General features: G+C 43.5%; 1 protein-coding gene across 11 annotated transcripts in view; it reads right to left on the bottom strand.

Annotated features, from left to right (window-relative positions):
* Adamtsl1 (ADAMTS-like 1) overlaps positions 1–22,508 on the bottom strand; it is a 914,539-nt gene that overhangs the window by 69,137 nt on the left and 822,894 nt on the right. For all 11 annotated transcript variants that reach the window (XM_006538374.2, XM_006538376.2, XM_006538377.2 and 8 more), the window contains 4 exons: positions 22,237–22,416; positions 18,036–18,189; positions 16,099–17,224; positions 2,792–2,919 (listed from right to left, as the gene is read on the bottom strand). In XM_006538374.2, the coding sequence (XP_006538437.1) occupies positions 2,792–2,919; positions 16,099–17,224; positions 18,036–18,189; positions 22,237–22,416 (1,588 nt within the window). The remainder of the gene's footprint in view (positions 1–2,791; positions 2,920–16,098; positions 17,225–18,035; positions 18,190–22,236; positions 22,417–22,508) is intronic.

Raw genomic sequence — 22,508 nt, 5'->3', positions numbered from 1 at the left:
ATGGCCTTCACAAGGTGCTGGTAAGCATTGTATCTCTGAAAACGGTGTTTCTCTATGCTCTAAACATTAGTTGATTCTGGTTTGACATTATAAATTGTAATTCTGGCTAACAAGCAGTTGAGCACTTAAGATGTGCTGGGCATGATGGTTCTAAGCATGTTACACCAATGAGTTAATTTAGTCATCACAGACTATTTCTGGGAGCTCCTGGTGATTCTCATGGCTGGACTGATGAAGAAATGAGGTCAGCAAGTTAAGAAACAGCATAGGAAGTGGCCAAGTGTGACACAAGCCTATGTTCTGAGGCTCCCTCGAACTACACAAGGGGGACCCACAGAACCAAAGCCTGTACTTTTCTTATGAGACTATCAGGGCACTTATTTATCTTGAGCCTCAGTGCAGAAAAACAAACAAACAACCCAAGAACACTGCAATTTCTCCAAGTGTACAGCAGCACCAGAATTTATAAGAATCCGACCACAAGTGAACTCAGTTGGTGTTGAAGACTCAGGCTAAAACAGTGTGGACACAAAGCTGGGCTGATGTTTCCAGTCTTGGAGCTGTTTCCAAGGACTTTCACATTACCAGGGCTAGAGAAAGAAAGCTAACATTTACTGAGTGTGAATGATGTTACCAGCACTGCTATAAATAAGCACTTTTATTCACACACACACACACACACACACACACAGATATAATTACAATTTATCCCTTCCCTTTCCTTCCTCCATACTCTCCCATATATTCCTCTCCCCTTGCCTTCAAATTCATAGCCTGTTATTGCATACATATATGTATACTCACATATATCCCTAAATATAACTTCCTTTGTACATATAATGTTACTTGTATGTATGTCTTCATTGCTGAGTTCTAGATAACCAAGTGGTGTACTCTATTTCCAATATTCATCAGTCATACACCTACAGCCTTATTCAACTCATACCACCCTGTGGATAGTATTAATTTCACTGATACTCAAGACTCTCTACATTTTTTTTCTCCCGAGATCATGTAGCTAATAACGAGTATAACTGGTAAGCAAATGTAGAAGTGTTCAGTATCCATTCCCACCTCTAACCTCAGGTTATGCTTAGCTCACTGACATATATTGTGAAGAAGCATCTTTGTCTTGAGATGAGGTTTCACTAGGGAACCTCTGCTGGAATGGAGTTTGCTAAGTAGCTCAGGCTGGCCCAGAGCTCATATCTTCCTGTCTCAGCTAAGTAGTGCGATTAATGGTGTGAGCTACTATGTTTGACTTGAACAGAATCCCAGCTATTTCTCTATTTTAGGTAGACTGTTCTACTGCATTCCCTAATCCGTAAGCACCTAGAAACCCCAACCTTGAGTTTTATAGGTGAGTGTTCCCCAACATTGGCAGAGGTGTAGCTGGCAATCATGATCTTTTGGCACACCAACACTTCCCACCCTGCTTTTAGAGGAGCTGTTTAAAAGGTTTTTCAGGAGACTCGAACAAACACAGCAGCTGAAGGATGGGCACATTGTTCCTAAATCCTGGGCATGGTGTCTACGGCCATACTTCATTACTCAGCCCCTTGCTTGGTGCCTCTTTAGACCCTCTGTTTCTCTTCTCTGGCTTTGGAACATTTGGCAGCTCCCAGCAGCTTGCCTTCAAAGAGTTGAAGATGAGTCTGATGTTACAATAGCTTTGCCTAAATCCCAGGTTTCTATTCATTGTATTCAATTCCAGCAAATGAGGGTATTTAGTCCATGGCAGAGCTGAACTGTGTCTAGCTCAACATAAACAAGAGAATTAATTCCCCACTGACTAGCAATTGGAAGTATGTCAACAGTGCCCATGTAGGTGTGGGTTGGAGAGTAGACACCAGAAGAGATTTTAGAAGATTGTTGCTGAACATCTGGATTCTGTATAGAGAAGAATGAAGATTGGAACTAGAATGCAATTAGGAAAGAGCAAACACTTTACACACACACACACACACACACACACACACACACACACACACACACATTTACCAAGCAGAGTCTTTAGTCCCCCTTAGGGCACCTTAGCTTGCCTTCTTCATTATCAACTTTCATCTTCCCTGCAAAGCTACTACAGGTCCCTTTCCCGATGAGCCTTAAGTCACAGGGGCAGAAACACTGTTGCAAAAACAGATACAAAAGAGAGTAGCATGTGTGACTGGAGTACAGTGTGACAACATAATCCCCCCACGGATGGATGAGGTCAGTATGGGTGAAGCCGGCTTTCCTAGCATCTACTGAATCATCTGATGGGAGCAGCAACTGAAAAGAATAAATACAAACACATGCACCACACCACCACAGAGACTGTTAGCCAAGGTCTAAGGAAAAGGATCCTGTCTCCATAGGATCAGTGGGGTGGAGGTGAAGGGGAGCCGAGCTTTAGGAGACCTCACCCCCTTCTTGTTCCTCAGATCAGCTACTCAGAGGTGTGACTTCAGGTTGCCTGGCGACTAAGAAACAAGGTGTTGACTCAGTCAATATCTAAGGTCTCTTATGGTTTTAAAGGCAAGGATTTGTCCCAGGCTAAGACGTTTTATGAAAGCACATTGTTTCGACAGCACAACCTTGGAAGGATCCATCAACCTCAGGCACTGTGTGCAGAAACCTTTGTCGAACCTCTGTAGATATGGGGAAAGCATTGGCAGGGGTACATTTGAAGAAAAACTCCAGTTTGCGGACTGGGTCACATTTACCTATGTACCTCAGGCATGTGTGACATATTATAGGCATTTAGTTAAAAGGATTTCTGAATAGAAGTGGACAGGGGTTTTCAGGTTACCTGCTAATGTGACAGCAATGGAGACAGAGTCATATCCCAAGGCATTTGTGGCATTGCAAGTATAGAAACCCACATCAGCTTCCACTGGTGCCAAGATCTGTAAGGAATCATCTGGCTGTAGAAGAATCCTGGAGCAACAGAAAAGAAATGTAGACCTGGTCAAGTCAGCTGACTCCTTTTGGAACTCAGTATGGGGAAGATGTGTAGGGATGCATTGAGAACTATGTTCTAACAACCCAGAAAGACAAGATAGGATATTCAGGAAACCCAGGCTCTCTCATTGATTTGATTGGCATGTTGGTGATCTCAGATAGGGGTTTTGATTTGTTTATAAGTGTGCTGACTACCTGCTCTAATGCTAATAGTTGGCACAGACAACAGTTGTTATATGGAATACAATTTATGGTGGTGCCTTCAAGCTGATGTTTCAATTACTCAACCGGGCTGATAAAACCTAAAACGTATATGTAGAGGTAGAAATCTAGAAGAGCTAGAGAGACAGGGTAGGAACTAAGATATCCAGGGTCTGGGGTAGGAAGGTCTTAGGTGGAACAGACCACTCATGCCATAGAAAAGTATTTGTGACATTCCTGGACTAGTTCTCTCCACCTTGGAGGTCCTTTCCAATTTCAAATTTCAAAGAACTACCCACTAGTGTTAACATCCATCCCTGGGAATCAAGCAGGCACCAGCGTGTCACCTGTTCAAGAAAGAGGAGGGCTGTTGAGGAGTGGAAGTTAAATGCCTGGACGTGGGTGTCCTGCCTCAGCAGTGTTCTCCATCTGGATAACAACTCTGTTTTCTTTACTATGTCTTTTGCAGGGTCCTTCTAGGTTCAATGGCTTTGCAGTTCAGCATCACCACTAGGCATCTCTTAGTTTTTCTAAGGTACTTGACCAGTCTTGAGTCTCCTTAGCTCTGTTGTTAGCCATGGACATATCATTGTGTTGTTATTTTTACCTTTGTAGATGGAAAGCAGGAGTGGGATTGTATCTCTCAATCTAGCTATGTATGGGCAGTTCTGTTCTTTAAAAAAGAATGAAAAAGAAGACAGAACATATCAGTCAAAGCAATGGTTTGTAGTTACTTTAGTACTATTCTAGAGCACCACTATAGTTCTGGGGATGGCCGTGCTTTTGCAACCTTGAGTGTAGCTGAAGCTGCATGGAGGATGACAGGAGAACAACAGGAGACTGTGAGGTAACTCACCCACTCATTCACACACACATTCATTCATCTTTGGAGGTTTGTCTCTAAGTCAGACAGTTACATGCCAGTTTACTTCAAAGAAGCTAATAAGAGAAAGTTAGCTATGTAAGCTATTACCTTGAATACCAGCATCACTGTATCCTAAAGGAATCTTACCGGATGTAGCATAATGCAACGGCATTGCTAAATCTCTTCAGGTGTTCAAGCTGTTTTAGATTTTAAAATTGGAAAAAAAAAGTAGTAAAATGGACCATGGTTTAAATCTTTATGATGTCCCAGGAATATGCACACACTTCCATACAATTGCTTTATAAGAATAGCAAAAGCAGACGGCATCAATTTAAATAGAACATAGTAGATCATATTCAATTTCACCACACCAAGAAGGTTGGGGTTAAAGTTCACTAAATCCTCAAATCCATTAGCCTGCTTGCCTCTTTACAACCAGCATCATTTCTCCTTTCCTTACAGAAAGGAATCATTAATACTTGAAGCAGGAGGCTGAAAGATTGTTCTTTTGAACCTTAGGCTAGTCTTGCTAGGATCTAAGTGTCAGTCACTGACAAACTGACTTTCTACCATTGCAGTCTATCAGCTACTAAAATGTAGATTTAGTATGTTTCCTACTAAGCAGAAAGACTACTACCATAATGCATAATGCAGATGACTTCCAAACCATGGTTTGATATTTCTATTGCCAGTATCTCTTATTAGTAATTAGTAATGCTTGATCATTGTGATGAGGTGTGTGTGTGTGTGTGTGTGTGTGTGTGTTGGGTATGAAGATATAGAAGAGTCACATGGCATTGGGTCTTAGCTCCATAGTCAGGTTACTTTCCCATAGAACTATTATGCTTGTCTGATCTTATACAAAGGGCACCGACCTCTATGGAATTAGCTCAGGGTAGAAGAGAAGTACTTCCACATCCCATCCACTTTTCCAAATTCTCCCCCACCCTGAACTAATAATCCAGCTCTATTCTGTTAGGATTCCATAGTTCACAGGAATTCTTCCTTTATATGACGTCCCATTTGTTCTACAAAGATCTTTTCAATTCTACACTCTTTCTTTCTTTTTTCTTTTTTAGCTAGACTATAAATTATTAGCTCAAGGGTGAGGACTCTCTTATCATTTCATCTTTAATGTTCAGCAAAGTGTTGTCAAGTTGAATCAATTCTTGTTTAAGTTAGTTTCAAAGCAACTGGGCTGAAGATGTTCAAAGCCACAGGAAACCATGCATGGTGGAGAGCAGACTAGAACTCAAGATGCCAGAACTCTGGACTGAATTTCAAGTCAACACTCTCATGAACTTGCTCTGTGGCCTTGGAGGAGTCATTTTTTTAAACTTCTCAATGACAGCCCCCTATATAAATGAGAATTGCAGCCCCTATCTGGGTGTTGATTCTTCAGGGACTCCTGCATTTGGAGCACATAGGAAAGACTGGGAACGTGATACACTATGGACGTGAAGTCACTGTTTTGTTACTGTTGCTCTCAGCACCATGATTCCTGGTCCTCCTCCATGCTCCGGCCCACACATTCTGGATGTTTTACAGAGCTATTTTAATGATGCTTAGCGTCTTCTATAGAGCCCAGGTTTGCCTGGAACTTGCCTTGCTCCTGTCTCTTCCTTCCTAGTGCTGGATGGCAGGCTTGTGCCATCATATTCAGCCTGGGGAGCACTTTTGAGATGAGTGAATGGATCAGAGTCAAGGAGCTTTAAAGCAACCGCATAAACTCAGCACACAGAGGAGAGAGCAAGGGGCTGGCTGTGTAAGAGGTCGGGCAGTGGAGAAGAGAAGGGGACAATGGGCACAGGGCATGCTGGGTTGCCAACAAATGGCTCAGATCTATCCTTGAGTGAGGAATGCTGGAATCAGGACAACTAGTTCTTCCATAATGATTTTAGCACTGTTAACCACTAAATGAACAATTTAAAGAAAAATAGCCAGAATCCTGCAATTTTAGAAAACTATAAAACAACCAGGTCAAAAGAATGAAAATTGACAGGCAGTAAATTTAGGAGCAAATGGGCAAACTTAAAAAGCATGCACAAAGAACTCAGGAGTCCTGGGTAAAGTAGGGGTTGGGTCTTTTCCTTATCTCTTTTTCTGCTCACAGGTTCTAGAGATTATGGTAAAACATGCTACAAAGGGGGAATGAGAGCCAATGTTTATTACACAGGTGCACATAGTTTAAATCATTTAATTCTCTCACCACGTTACTGGCTTCGTATTATTTTCTACATTTTGAGAGGAGGCACATGCTTAGACATAAGAAATTGATTCAGATAGTGCATGCTGGGATCAGGAATGAGGGATGACTTTTGAAACCTAATTTTTATTTATTTATTTATTTTATTTTAAAAACTCAACTAAACTCTGTCATCTACTGAGGCCAACTAGGAAGGTGCAGGGGCCGGCCACCTTCCTGGCAGGTGGTAATTTGTGCGAATCTTGGTAGTTAGAGAGATGCAAGCTACAGTGTCTCAAGTCTGAGTTTTAGGAAGTTTGGAGCAGAAGGTGAAAAGACTGCTGTAAGACAACCTCCTCTGTGGGTGAGAAGTCTTTGTGAAGTCAAAGATCAGAGTAGTCCTAGAGGCTTGCAGAAGAGCTTTTGTTTTGTGAAGATGTTTTGCAGAACTGACCGAGGCTCATGAAGAGTTTCCTACCACGACGTGGCCAAGGCAACTTTTCCACCTTCAGTGTTTTACACGCATTTGCCAACTAGAAGTTATTTAATGCTGAAACCTCCCAATTGTTCAGATGGAAGTACAGAAAATATTTTTGGAATGGGAAAGGCCACCTGACCACACATTCTTAACCCCGTCCTTATGCTTCCTGCCAAAGACTTTGGCTTCTTTCTCTTTAGAAATTCATAACGTCTTGAATTTGCTAATGTGGATAGTTTTATTTTCTGCTTGCTGGGTAATTCATCTCAAGCTGTAAGCTGTACGTGAAATGTGCCTGACTGGATTTTCTGACTGGTGGGTAGGGGGTGTGTCCAAACTCGCTGACTTGCTACTCTTACACTTTTCAACTGGGAAAAACATTTGTTATTTCCTTCAGTTCTGTAAAGGAAATAAGCCAAACCAAACTGAAACTGGTCTATTTCCTCTCTCCCATCTTCCCTGCCTCCAGTTTTTATATTATCTACAAACTTGGAAAGTAGATTTCATGGACTTATGACTTCTACATATAGCATTATCCACAACCGTGGCTCTGAATTGACCTTGGAGGAATTTTTCAACCCATTCTCTCTCCCATTCGGAGAAGTTTCCATCTGTGGATTTCCTATGTTGCCCAAGTTAAAGCTTTCCAAATACTCCTTAATTCATCTCCTGTTCAACACTACTCTGGAACACTGTCCAAAGTGTTCTGGCCAGAGCACCACTGAGAGCTTGCAGATTTCTCTCTTCTGCTAGAGCAGAAATGATAGCAGGGAATGTCAGCAGGACATGAGCATCCTCTTCTTATGCTTCTCCATTATACTGTGCTATTAGACTCCTTTCTATCAAAAGCCCCTCGACAGCTGCCCAGACATTTCTCATATTAAGAGTGAAGCTTCTCGCTCTTACTCTCCTATTACCCTCTCTGTCCCTTCTCTCCCCATTCCCCTTGCCCTTCTCTCTCTCCAAGTGTTTCTGCTCTCTCTCTCTCTCTCTCTCTCTCTCTCTCTCTCTCTGCCTTTCTACATCTATACTCCCTCTTAAACTCCCCTTCCCTAAATAAACTCTATTCCATACTTAAAAAGAGTGAAGCACCTCTTCTTTTTTTACAGTAAAAGGTCAGTAATGCAGAGAGCCACAACTGGTCAATGGGCAAAAATACTGTGTAGTGCTCAGCAATAAATGGGACAGCTATATCACACCCCTAGCCCCAAAGCTCAGGGATCATGTTAGCAGAAAGAGTGGAAAGAAGCGATGAGCCAGAGGTAGTAGACATCTGTAGTGAAGCAGTATTTTCCAGATATGACAGAGCCATGATCCGCATGAATTCATAGCAGCTGTGACTTCATGCAGTAGATCCACACTAGATCAGAGCAACTAAAATCCCAGCATGAAAGGAAAAGGGGCTCACAAAGCCCTGTCGTTAGCTGTAGAGCTGTTTGGCAGTTGATAGCTACAGAGAAAGCGAGAGTCAATTTTCCTTATGGATGTGGCCCTAAGTAGATTCCCATGGTCCAGCACACTGTCCCACACCCATGCAGACCAAGTGGGCTCACTGGGTTTATGAACTTGGACAGTAATAGCTGTGGGGGATGGGGAGAAACTGGCAGGGTAGGGAGATAGATTTGACCAAAAACTTATTATATGCATGTATGAAAGTCTCATAAAATAATATAAATTAAATTTAAAAAAAAAGAAGAGTGACGCTTCTTACTCTGTGATATACCAGAAGGTCCTGTGAGACAACGGCTGCAAGTCCAAATGACAGTGATTATGGACACTGACAAATGGGCATCCATCATGTATCGGGAATGTCTCAGACATCTGTTTGGTTCTCTACTGCTATGGTTTGGGTAAATATCCTCCATGGTCCATACAGTAAAAGTTGGTCACTATCCTGGGGCAATGTTGGGAGAGAGCAGATTCTTTGAAGAGGTGGAACCTCGTGTGAGAAACTAGGTCATAGCAAAGCGATCCTGAAGGGCTACTGGGGCTTGAGTTCCTTCTTTGTTTCTTGGCTGCCACGAGTGTACAACTTTCTCTGCCGTGTGCTTCTGTCACAATATACACAGGCCCGAAGCAACAGGGACAAGTGACAGATATGCGACTTCTGAGAGCAGGAGCTAAAATAAACCTTTGCTGTTTTTAAGTTGTCCACCTGAGGAACTTTGTCACAGTGATTAAAGATTAACCTGTCTGTACCCTTGCTACGCTGAAAGATAAAACGAAAGTTACTGACTGGTTTTACTGATTATCACTTTGATTTTACTAGAAATGAAATCGAGGTTTTAAATGAATCGAGTTAGGGCTGACTTATCAGGTGGCAAAACTAGATTTGTGTCCAAGTTGCTCTGAATCCAGCTTGACTGCCTATTATTGCCTTCTGTAAGAGGATTTAAAGTGAGTGGGAGAATAGGGTGGGCATATGAAAAGAAAAGGAGGGGTGCAGGCTTGGGAACTTGAAGAAACTCACTCGACAGCACTCTGCCTCTCCAAATCACCAACCAGGTAGATTATCACCTATGAGTTGCTCCTGCCCTGAGATTAAATAAGGTTCCTCCCCACTCCCCAAATCATCTAGCTTCCCCACATTCACCTGAAGTTCTTTTGAAAAATTCTGTAACTTCAGGGGCCAGTCGTGCTTAAATGCTTTGAGAGCTTTATCGGCTGAACTACAAGTAGTATATACCCCTGGTTCACTTTTGCTCTAAAAATGTTAAACAGAGCAAAAATGTCCCTGAAGCTATGGTTTGGTTGGTAACATTTAGACATTTGTGGGAGGCAAGGATCAAACTTTATCTCAATTTGGTTAAGTTCGTCGCTGGTGCCAATTTTGCAGAGTGTGACCCTTCCTTTATGTAAGGGAGTCAGCGTGGTCATTACAAGTAATGCTCTTCTTACTTACTGTCTTTGTCTTTGACTATATGCACACAACTCTGTAGACATTCAAGGGCGGCACACAGATGCAACAATTGTAATGCTTATTGAGTGCAGAGTGTGCCTAACCTTGGGCATATGCGTAGCTGGCTTCATACAGGTGGAGGTGAAGCTACATCCAGAAGAAAAGGTTTCCCTTAAGACAGATGGATACAAGTTGAAATACAAAAGCCTTATATTGGAAGCCAGCTGGCTGGGATACTGAGTAATAATTTGTATCAGGTTTAGTTGGCTCCAATGGCTTCCTTAAAAACAATGGCAAGCCCGTGTATTTAACCTAGCAAAACTCAATAAAGACAAACATAAGTCAGAAAAGGACTCAGATTGCTTTGGCTTCAAACTCCAGCTCTGCTCTGTATTGTGGGATTTTTGAGAAAGCTCGAGTGACATCTCTCTACTACAATTTCAACATCTGTGAAGCTGGGATAGTTATGCTGAAGGTTTTTCTTGTGAGGATTAATGAGTGCCTGAAACTCAATGGGAGAGCTCTAAATATTAGCTGGGACGATATTGACCATAAAGACGCCTCCATGGATCCAGATGAGATGGAAGGGTAGGAGGTCAGGATGGAAGCTATCTGCTCCCCATTTTTATTTGATTATATGAAGGCTTTCAAGTCATGTGTTCTGTGCCACAAAACCTAAGGACTTTCTGAAAAGTCTAGAGGAGAGAACACGGAACAATGTGGCACTCTACAGCGGTTCTCAACCTGTCGGCTCTGTGGGCTGTAACTTTTTTAGGTTCACATATCAGATATCTTGCATATCACTTGTTTACATTATGATTCACAACAGTAGCAAAATTATAGTCATGGTGTGGCAACAAACTTTATGGTTGGAGGTCACCACAGCATGAGGAACTGTGTTAAAGAGTTGCAGCATTAGAAAGGTTGAAAAGCACTGTTTTAGGAATAGGTGTTCTTCTCCACCTCTGTCTATCAAAGGCCACAGAGATCACAGCCTCCCAGTAATTAGGAACCTCCCTTCTACACATTGGCATCCACTAGAGATTCCATTGTTCATTCATTTCACCTTTGTGTGCATAAAATGTTTTTAGAAATCGGGAAAAATAAGGTACAAGAAAATCAAGAAGAAGGAAGACCAACACGTGGATACTTCATTCCTCCATAGAACAGGGAATAAAATACCCATGGAAGGAGTTGCAGAGACAAAGTTTGGAGCTAAGACGAAAGCATAGACCATCCAGAGACTGCCCCACCCAGGGGCCCATCCCATAATCAGCCACCAAACCCAGACACTATTGCATATGCCAGTAAGATTTTGCTGAAAGGACCCTGACATTGCTGTCTCCTGTGAGGCTATGCCAGTGCCTGGCAAATACAGAAGTGGATGCTCACAGTCATCTATAGGATGGAACACAGGGCCCCCAATGGAGGAGCTAGAGAAAGTACCCAAGGAGCCTAAGGGGTCTGCAACCCTATAGGTGGAACAACAATATGAACTAATCAGTACCCCTAGAGTTTGTGTCTCTAGCTGCGTATGTAGCAGAAGATGGCCTAGTCGGCCATCATTGGGAAGAGAGGCCCCTTGGTCTTGCAAACTTTATATGTCCCAGTACAGGGGAATGCCAGTGCCAAGAAGTAGGAGTGGGTGGGTAGGGGAACAGGGCGGGGGGGGGGGTGTATAGGGGACTTTTGGGATAGCATTTGAAATGTAAATGAAGAAAATATCTAATAAAAATTTTAAAACAAAGATAGAAAAGCAGAAAGGTAATTCTGGTTCACCATGGTAGTGAGTAAGAAAGACTTCAGACTGGGGCACCTGGGGGTTTTGTATGGCGTCATCTGACCTAGCCTTTGGTGTAGGTTTCTTCTGCGGAGGAGCAGGAATTAACTAGATGTAGCAGTAGGAAGTTCGCATGCAAATTCATAAGCTGGAAGTATCTCAGTGTTGCTTACGGGCAGAGTTCCGTGCCATGAGGTTCGATCTGGTGAGAGATGAGGCTAGAGGGCTGGGCAGATGTTAGAGATAAAAGGTGTGAGTGTGTTGTGCAATGGTATTTGGAGCTTATCCTCAAGTGATGACAAGCTACTGAAGGAGTTTTAGTCTCAGAACAGCACAGGCAGGTTTGCCAGAAAGATTCTCAGATGCGGCATGGTGAATAAACAGAACAATAGGTAAACACTCGAGGCTTCAAGGACAACTACTGTACAAATGTGTATGTGTGTATATATGTGTGTGTATACAGTACAATATATGTATATATATATATGTGTGTGTGTGTGTGTATCCATTACAATTTCTTTTTGTTTTGAATATTTTGAATATTTTGTGTATATACAATACACATGTATATGTATATATCCATTACATTTTTTTGTTTTGAATATTTTGAATATTTTGCTTGTGTGTATAGAGTACTTATGTATATATATCCATTATAATTTCTTTTTGTTTTGAATAACGCTATTAAAATATACAGGACATTTTTTTAAAGTAATTTTTTTCTCTTTCTTTCTTTCTTTCTTTCTTTCTTTCTTTCTCTTCTTTTCTTTTCTTTTTTTTTTTTACATAACATGTGTTCAAACCCCAGCTCTCCCAGTGTCTAAGCAGGAGATCTTGTGCAACTTAGGTTAACACCCCAGTACTCAATTAAAAGTACTCTTTTAATAATAATCCTTATTTTGTGCATGCATTTGTGCATGGTTTGTCCACATGTGTGTGGAGGCACTCATGCTATGCATACTTATGCAGGCCACAAGATAGTCTAGTTTTCTGAAGCTTAGGAGTTACAAGTTTTCTGCCCATTGGAGTTTCACACCTAAACTAGCATGGTAATTTCTGGAAAGCTACACTTATGCCCTGTTTGTCATCTTACCACTGAGGGCTGCCATTTGACTGCCCAGCAGGGACTTACTGACATTCAAATGACTGTTGCAATGGACCCCTTCCCAGGCTCCTAGCCCTCCACTCATGCTGTGCTACAATTGCCATGCTGCAACATAGTACATGGGAGTTTGTAAAACTGGGAATTAGATGGTACCACTTACTGTCTTGATAACTCGTCCTCTAAAGGTTCTCCTGATCCTTAGACACCAAAGCTTCCCTGGGACGTAGTCACGTGATCTCATTCCATTGCCCACTGCAGCTGAATGAGTCTACAACACGACAGACTCATTTTCCCTCTGAGTTTTTGCATAACTTTCCTTTTATCCAGAAAGCCTCTTTCTCTTGGTAACACATCCTGAGCACTCATCATCATTTGGATTTTGGCTTACAGAACATCACCTTTGAGTGTGTTCCCAGAGTGGTCACTAAGGCCTTCTCTATCACATTTATTTTACTTTTGTGCCCAAACACTTATTATCATAGTTTGTTCACTGTTCTGTGTTTATCTTCCTTCTCGCTCTCTTTCCCCTGTGCAGTTCTTCCTACTATTTAGAGTTATGATTAGTAACTCTTTGGTGTCAGTTACCATCTGATCATTAGAATTAGAGTGGTATAGAAAGGCTGTGACATCATCATCAATTAATAAGTGAATATATGATGTATCAAATCACCATAGACTCCCATAAGTCAAATACTAGAATTAAAGGGCTAGATGACAGTTGGGGAGGGGGATCTGTTGTAGATGACATGATCAGCAAAGCCCTCCCTGATATCTCTTATTGGAATAGAACTCTAAATGCATGTACTCCTGTTTCAGTCATCACAGTTATTCCCACTGAGTTAACATATATAAATAGTTGGATATATTGTTCTGTTAGTATGACCAATACTGCATCTAGCCCGTTGGTTTCCTAAATAGACTGTGAGTTCCATCAATAGGAAATGAGTGTTCTTTCCCATCATCCCTAGTATCTAACACAGGATCTGCTGTGGTAGGGCTGGACGTATAAAGGAAGAAGAAAATGAGGAGCACAATGAACCAGGCTGTCACAATATCCTCAGGACACCTTGGAAACTACTGTCTGACAAGTTGACATGTGCATCTAAGAGTCATGTGAATTCATTGCATAGAATAAGTTTTACATGTAATATGGGTTAATAGTAACTGACTTTTTATTCATTCTTTGGTAAGACTAATTTCTCTCATGTCAGGTTTTGGCTCTCTTTCTGCCTTGACTGGTTCTTGGTAGTCTAAGATATTTATTATACACTTTGATAAACTGGAAAGTCCAATAGGCCAACAGGCTACTGGATCTTGCAGAATCCTAGGAAGGTGGATCTGGGCACTAAACAAAGGGCTGACTAACTTAGCTAAGTCTAGCACTAGACATGTCAGCACGTCTCCGTCTGAAGCTAAATGAGCGTTTTTGAACCATGACGACGAAGTGATGAGGACAAGCAATGACACCCAACATGGAAGAGTCAGCAGCAGTGCACAGCAAAATGGTCCCCATGGTGCCCATGACTCATTCATGCTCTGAGAGGATAGTCAACTCTCTTTGCTCAACTAGAACTTGGAACGCAGAATAGAAAACCAAGTTACAGTCATATTTGTTAGTAGCCAGCGGAATAAATTGCAAACATTATAATGTCAAACATCAGACACAGAGCTCAGGTTTTTTTCTCAATTGCATGCAGTTAATTTACATTACAAAGTATTTTCCAGGCTAGATCTAGGGAAGAAAATCTTTATGGTAGTTTGTTTGTCTGAAGCCTCTGGTGCACTCCTCTCATTGCTACCCTGTTTCTCATTCACTGTCCTGGGAGACTGACAGTCCAAGCCTTGCTCTCTATTGGCTTAGCCTTAATAGTCTTCTTAGCGTCTGACTACCATGTTGCTTCTTCAAACAAGACTCCACTAAACCTTCTCCATCTTAAAGCTACTGGAGTTAGACACTCAGCATCCAGTAAGGTGAATTAAAAGGACAAGATAGTATTTGCTAAGTGCCAGTTCAGAAATTGTTGGTATTTCTGAAAGTACTAAGTGTGTGTGTGTGTGTGTGTGTGTGTGTGTGTGTGTGTGTGTGTGTGTGTGAGAGAGAGAGAGAGAGAGAGAGAGAGAGAGAGAGAGAGCGTGCGCATGTGTGTGTGTGTGTGTGTGTGTGTGTGGGTGTGGGTGTGTGTGTGAGATCATACTCTGAGAGCATTGCACATGACATTGTCTTCCTGGAAAGAGAGAACACACATTGGGATGCTTAAAAGAGTTAAGAAAAGTGAAAACTCCCAAATAATCTCCAGTTGGGGAATTGTTAAGTACATTCAGGAACAGTAATCAGCTATTAGGAAGGCGATATGGATCTCTACACACTATTATAAACACATGAAATAAAAACCTACTCAAAGGTTCGGAGCATGGCTAACATCCCATTAAAACCCCAAATCTTCAGTGTGTAGATGGCTTTATATAATACTATAAAACACAGAAAAACTCTAAAAGGATGTATACAAAATCACTACAAGTGATGGTCTCTGGGGACAAGGGAAAGTTGCACTTTTGCTTTATAGATTTGGATATCATCTGAATTGCTTTATAGCCATTTTATTACTCTTATAATAAAAAAATCAAGTGATATATTAAAAAACAGACATAAAAATGCAGCAGTAAACACATCTGTTTAGCTTTAACAGGGCACTTTTCAAATTCATATGACCACTGAACCCTGATTTGTGGAACACTCAGGAATGACTTGTGCAGGCAATACTGAAGTCCTGGGGCTCAGACCTTTCCCCTAGCCTCACCAGCGTCTAGGTTTTGCACTTCTGTGGTCATTTATAAGTGAGAGAAAGAGGTTCCAGTGACCTCAGAGATTGCCTGGCAAATTGTCAGTACTCCACTGTACTAAAGCCACTACAAAATCGAAGGTAAAAATTACGAAAATACAGCACTGTTCTTGGTACATAGGTATTATATACCTAAAACTGTGACTGTTGTTATTTTTACTGCCACTGTTGATTTTAGTTTTATCAATGGCTGTGGTCCAAGGAGCCAAGTAATAATACGTGCTGTTATCCCAACAGTGACATACCAGAAAACAGAGATGATGAGACATTAGGACACATAATCACAGGTCCAATTGAGGACACATAATCACAGGTCCAATTGAGGTTACCTTTCTAGAAAAACTGCCTAGTTCACAGCAGACAGAATAGGATGGGCTATACAGAGTAGCGGGTGCTAGCTGCCCTCTCTCCAGCCCAGAGAGACTTAAATAAATAAATAAATAAATAAATAAATAAATAAATAAATAAAAGTAGAGATGGTCCTCATGTCCATGCTTTTCAATGGCTCAACTCATGAGTCAGAAAAACATAATGGTAGCTTGGAATGGTGTCCTTCTACCCAACATTCAAAGCTATCCAGAGGGCACTTTGTTTATCTTTGGGCTCCTAATGGGGTGGGATGGTGAAGCAGTGCCGATCAGTTATAAGGATGGTAGTATACTGATCAGAGACATTAAGTGCTTTGTTTTACTCCAATGTTATCTAGTAGAAACAGGTCTGAAAGCTGGGCAGTTATTTCTGCCCCCACCACCTTCCTCTTCCCAACCCTTCTTAGACCAGGGTTCTTAGCCCAATGGCTCACCTGTCACTGAATTGAACTGCTTCTCCGTTCCTGGTCCAGTGGATGGTGGGCCTTGGGTTGCCTACCGCCTCACAGTGCAGAAGCACACTCAGGGTCCCACTGGCTAGAGCCACAGTCTGCCCCAGGTGGGTGACTACCTCCGAGGCTGAGAGTTGCTGTGCCGCTGAGATCTTCCGCAAGATGGCGGGCTTGCGATGAGGCCTACGGGAGCCACCTCCAGCCTCTCCAGATGAGCTCCTTAGGGAGCTGCTGAAGCCAGAGACATGTTTGTGAGCTGGGACGGCCATGGGAGGAAACCTCTGCTCAGAGGGCTTAGGAAGCAGATCCTGGTTCTCCAGGTGGCTTCGGAAGATGTCCTGGGCCAGCTGGGCCACCAGGTGCTTGCTGTAGAGGTCCCGTAGCTCCTCTGGCTGCTGGGACAGGTTCCTGAGGATGTCATCCAGACGCTTCTGCTCGGCCACCATGGTGAAGGGGAGATGCAGGAGGGCCTGTTCAGCATTGGGATCCTCTTCTGAGGATGCGTTCCTTTCTGCAGAGTCCTGCACCTCCCACGAGGCCAGGAGCTCTCCTGGCCAGCCGCCCTGCTCCAACAGCCTAGACACAATGTCATCATAGCGGTTCCCAGGATCTGCAGTGAGGCCGCGCTTCTCAGCTTTGCTGCCGTTGGAGAAGATGCCATTTTGGTGTTTGTGGGTTTGCAAGGCTTCTTTTGGATTGGTCTTCCTCACCTGCAGGGCCTCCTCTTCCTCACTCCAAAGGCTCAGGGGCCTGGCCACGAGCTTGCGGTTGCCTCCAATGAGCTTAATCACAAACTGCTCCCGGGCGGGCCCCGCAGAACAGGTGTAGATGCCCGCATCTGAGGGCTTGAGGCGATGGATCTTCAGGTAGCCAAAAGGGGCTACGGTGACATGAGCCGAGCTGATGCTGTGCTGGCCGTCCTTTTCCCACGTGATGAGGGGCTTGCGGAATCTGCGTGTGGGACACCGGAGCACCACGGTAGTCTTGGGAAGCAGGTAAGCAAATCCTCCCACAACGAAGTGCAGCTTCCTCTGCCTGCGGGTCTGGATGTATATGTTTCGTGCAGCTGCGATGTGAGGACTGTGCTTGGTGGAAGGCCTTCCAGGCCCTGATTTGAGAGGGATGCCAGACCGAAGAACCAAGAGCAGGGAAAAACCAGAGTGAGATAGGGCCACCAGAGAGGTCAGGGAGCAAAAAGGACAAACAGGGAGAACTCTTCCATTGATTTTGGCATGCCCGTCGTTTACCACTTCTTTTTATCCCGAAGGAGCTAGCTATCAGCTGTGGATCATCAGGCTATCCCACCTTCAAAACCCAGAGCACTAGTGAGGTGTGGTGAGGGGGTAGCCCACAGGAACCAAAGAGGTGGAGGTGCCTGGAGCCTTGGAAAAAGGCAGTCCTCATTAAAAGCATTTAAGGAAGAAATGTGCACCGTTAAGAGAGGCAGGCAGAGGACAAAGAGGAGCACACATTTCTCTGTTAAATGTTCACCTCTGGGCCATGCAAAGAACCAGGGCCCAGGGTAGACAGAGAGGGGAGCCCTGGATTGTTATAACTCTGGGGATTATATTACACAGTACAAATGTGTTTAGAGCAATTTAAAACCCCAGTTTGGATAACATTAGACTTCATTAGGAATAAGGAGCCTCTAGCTTCTAGATCTAGTGTGCCAGCAGGAGACCTTTGCTCAACCCTTGCAGGCTGCTTTTGTAGGGGAGAAGAGAACTCAGCCTGGACACCCGAGTGACTACGATTCCCTTTCATCTCCAGTTGGGCACTCCATCCACAACTGTTTTTAGGCTCTGCTGCCTGGCAATGCCCCACCACTCTGGGGCTCAGGGCAGGCCCTTGCCTAGTGGCTATGGATGCTGGTTTTTCATAATGGGGATCCATATACCCCCTCCCCCAGACATACTCACTTGCACAGGTTGCCAGCATACAGGGTCTGATGGAGGAAGAGAAGGGCAGGGGAGGGCACAAAGTAGAATTGACAACAGTGGAGACCCCAGTTTTCAGCACCCTCTGGCAAATGGCACTTCGAGTCTGGGTGCCCTCCCCACAGCTCACAGAGCACTGGTGGAGGAAGAAAGGATAAATGTATCAAAGTCCTATAAACCAGAACATTGGTCCCTATCTGGGGGTTGCATTCCCTTTGGGGGTCAAACTACCCTTTCACGGGGATTGCATATCAGATAACCCCCTAATCGGATATTTATATTATGATTCATAACAATAACAAGATTACAGTTATGAAGTAGCAGCAAAAAATAATTTTATGGTGGGGGGGTCACCACAACATGAGGAACTGTATTGAAGGGTTGCAGGATTAGGTAGGTTGAGAACCCCTGAACTAGATAGAGTCTCATGGTTGTTCTGAATGGTCCCTCAAATTCACTATATGCTGGGCAAAGTATCAGCCACTGAAAGAAGTGTATTACAACAACGCAGAATATATGTCTCACAGCACACCTTGCCCTCTAACGTTCTCTATTACTCTGTATTATAAGGGTTTCAGTGAGCATTTAACCCATTCTTAGTTACATATGGCTTAGGTTTTAGAGCCACAGAAATACTCGGTTCACTTTTACACACAGTCATTCCATAGTTGGGAAGCTACTGAACTGTTTTTATTTTTATGCTGATTTTACAAGTCTGTGAGTTAAACGAAGGACTACAAGAAAAGCCAATGCTAACCCAATAAACGCTATGCCTCCTGCTCACTGTTGTGAGTGGACTTTGGGGGTGAAGTGTCTAGCCTCCAGAATCAGTCCTTCAAATGAGGAGGCAAAAGCAAAAGTAGAAGAATTCAGTGCAAGTCCACTGTGGGCTTGGGGCAAGCCCAAGGCAGTTTCACTGATGAGGCGAGTGTAGTCGGGAGTGTGAGAGGGACTTGGGACCTGACTTTGGAGACCTTTCATTTTCAGACAGGTTTGGAATTGGTCCACAGAGCAATGGGAAGCCGTGAAGGAGGGAGTGACATGATGGAAGAGGTGTATGAGAAGGTGGATCTGGCAACACTGTGCTGAAGGGAGGAGAGGGGAGGGGAGGGGAGACGGAACGGGATGGAGGGGCTGCTACGGCCTCTGCTTGAGATGATGAAGGCCCCGAACCTGGGTCATGGCAGCATGCCAATGGAAAGATGACAGTAAAAACAGCTGAAAGCTGTCTTACACTTTGAAATTTTATATGTGAATACATTGAAATGACACTGGCCTGTGGGACAGATTGTGACAGCTGCCACCCACCCCAACAGAAATTCAAGATGCCAAGGACCAGTGCAGGTTGAGAACAAACCTCTGCTCGTGTTGCCTGATGATTACGGGCTCCAGATTCTATTTGACACCTGTTTGACCATAAATGATAGTACCAGATCCAAGCATCCAAGGGGCAAGGAGTCGGACAGCTTTAAAACATGGCTGTTTTTGTTTGGTCAAGTGGAAAAACAGACCATTAGCCAGACTGCAGGCCAAGGTCAGCTGTGACTTTGGTAGTCTCATTCCTTCTCTAGCATCAAGCTCCACCTTTCTAAAGTAGTGAAGCTAAGCTGAAATCAAGTCTCTCAAGCCATGCTTGGTAACCATGGTGAGGAGGCGATGCCGGGGCTGCTTCTCAGTGATGGCGACTCCCACCACTGGAGACCTGTCACCCCACTCCCGCTTCCGCTTTAACCATGAAGTTCTCATTTTGTTTTAGATTTAAAAATGTGTGTGGTGTGTGTGTGTGTGTGTGTGTGTGTGTATGTGTGTGTGTGCGCACATGAACTCTCATTTGTTCACTGCATGTGCAGAAGCCAGAAGATGACATATAGTAGTATTACAATATGTCACTCTCCACATAACTCTCTTAAAGGAGAGTCTCTCTCACTGACCCAAGAAGCTAGGCTAGTACCAGTGAGCCCCAGATGTATCTCTGGGAGATTGTGTCTCACTATTTCCAGCCTCTCTTCAATGCTAGAAATTTCCATTCATGAACCCTGATAGCTCAGAACTTTAGATAAGGGCTAAGCCTTCATACTTTACCAAGTGTGTCATTTTATTTCCTTAGGGAGAAGAGCAAAGCACAAGGGAGACCTAGAATATGACCCTGAGCCCAGCCATTGCAGGCAATGGAGTGTTTTACCTAGATCCTTCTTTCTCCTGATAATGAACCCAGAAGGTAGGGAACAAGGGTTAAGGTAAACTAGACACAAGTACTTCATGTGTCTCACTTAATCAAGACTCTGCCTACATGATACACTCTGTTATCTTCATTTCAAATACAGTCAGACTAAGGGATAGAAAGATGAAGCAATGAGCTTCATGCTGTATAGTTGCTAAGGGAGTGAGAGTTTAGAGCCAGGTTTGCTTGTCATTGTGTCTGAACTCTTAGCTCTATAAGATCCTGTTCTAATGGTCTACTTGGCTTAATATGATCTGGTTCAGTGGGTTCCTTCCTTTGGTGCTTAAACCAGAAGGGTCCTTCTTTTAAATCACTTTTTAATGACTGTTCTGTGTTCAATATCCTCCAAAGGCCACAAATGTCAGAGGATGGAGGGGTGGCAATTATTAGACATATATAGTCTTCTCTCCATTGCCCATCCATGATAGCCCATCACCCAATCGACACTTGGCCAGGATGTTGTTGCTTGGCACATACACCAGGGCTCTTTTCTGTGTAGGCATTTCTTAATATGATTTATTATATTAAGTAATAATGCCTCCCAAATCAACAGTTTTCTGTTGTTCTTCTGTGTTGCCTGCTGATTAGGGACTCCAGATTCTATTTGACATCTGTTTGACCATTAATGACAGTACCAGATCCAAGCATCCAAGGGGCAAGGGGTCGGACAGCTTTAAAACATGGCTGTTTTAGTTTGGTCAACTAAAAACCACCAGCCAGCATGTCTGTGTACACACACCTTTAAATATGTACACATTTTTCTCTTCCCCTCCATTCTTGTATTCTGCTGAAATACAAACTGTTTCTGGAATGCCCAAATAACCATTCTCCTTTTTATCCTGAAACATCTGGGGTGAGACACAGCCAGAGGTAAGTTTACTAATAGATTATGATGGTAGTTTAGGTTCTTGTACAGCCCCACTTCCCACAGCAGGCACTATCAGATGGACTCTCAACAGCCTGGTAATGTACAAAGCAAGAGTTCCGTGCTTAGAAGTCAGGCATCTTTATTTCCTCAGGCTTCCTTTTCTGTCTGGAAGAGAGTGTTCCTGTGACACACATTTAAACCACCAGCAGTTCCAAACTGAGTTGCATGTTATACACTAAAAAGCCAAGGCAAGAAAGAGAAGGGTCTTGGATATGATTGGGATGTACCAGTCTTTCTGCCAGTTGCTGAGTTTGCTTGTACAGCAATGATTTTTAGACTTCTCTGTGGAAGACACTCAGGTCTTTGAAGCTGGGTAGTTAAAGGCAACTCAAAGAGAATCCTGGAGCTGAAAGCAGTCCGGGTGACTTTTTAACTCTGGATGTAAATGGATTCATGCCAGTGTCAAAACAAGAATTACTCGGAGAAGCAGGTTAGCTGGAGGTTAAGTTTGGGATCCCTAACTCCAGGCACCATCTGGAGCTGAGAGCGCTGAGCCACCACTTTCCCCAAGTACACAGCAATGGGGAAATCAAGTTCTCTTGCTGGGAAGTTGTTCAAGTTTTAGAGTCAGGAAACTAACAGTAAAGAGGCAGGATTTCCTTGGCCTTCTTTTCCTAATAAATCACATCCTTTATTGTCCAGAAACTTGGAAGAGAAGAACCAGGGAGGCCTTGCCCTTCCTGAGCAGAGACTGGAAAGAGCTGGGAGTAGGACGTGGGAGCATGACTGTTGGGAGAAGGGGCTAGGTGCAGAAAGACGCGAAGAACTCTGGGTTTTGGGGTTGTCTGAGGGAGTTCCCATTTATAATCACAGGTTTCTGATGTTCAACTGTTAGGTAAGGGCTGGCTGCATAGCCTAGGTCCCCATAATAAAATCAGCCCATAGCCTAGATATTATGCATCCTACCATATAGACTGATGGCATTACAATATGCCATTCCACACTGTCAGGAGAGCTTTTTGGTCTCTTTTCTATTGTGTGGGATGATTTCTGTCCTATGCGTTCTCTCACCCTGAGAAGAGAAGCATACCTACCTCTGACCACTCTGAGAGAAGCCACTCACTGGGGCAGTCATCTTTCTTGCACCCTTGGTGGGAGGTTGGTTTGGAGGCAGAACAGAAGGTCTCTGGAAGCTCCAGGAAGCTGCCGTCAGCCATACGCTGCTTGCAGAGAACATCACGTTTCTGAATCCCTCCTCCACAGGTCCTGGAACACTGGGCAAGCAAAGCAAAAAGGGTCAGCACCGGCAAGGATCCTGATCACGACCTGATTCTTGGTGGAGTAAAGAGCAGGGAGGTGGTTTTTT

This window comes from Mus musculus, chromosome 4, assembly GCF_000001635.26.
Source record: "Mus musculus strain C57BL/6J chromosome 4, GRCm38.p6 C57BL/6J".
In the NCBI taxonomy this organism is placed as follows: domain Eukaryota; kingdom Metazoa; phylum Chordata; class Mammalia; order Rodentia; family Muridae; genus Mus; species Mus musculus.
Note: the sequence above shows the minus strand (reverse complement) of the source record. Positions and strands in the feature narration are given on the sequence as shown.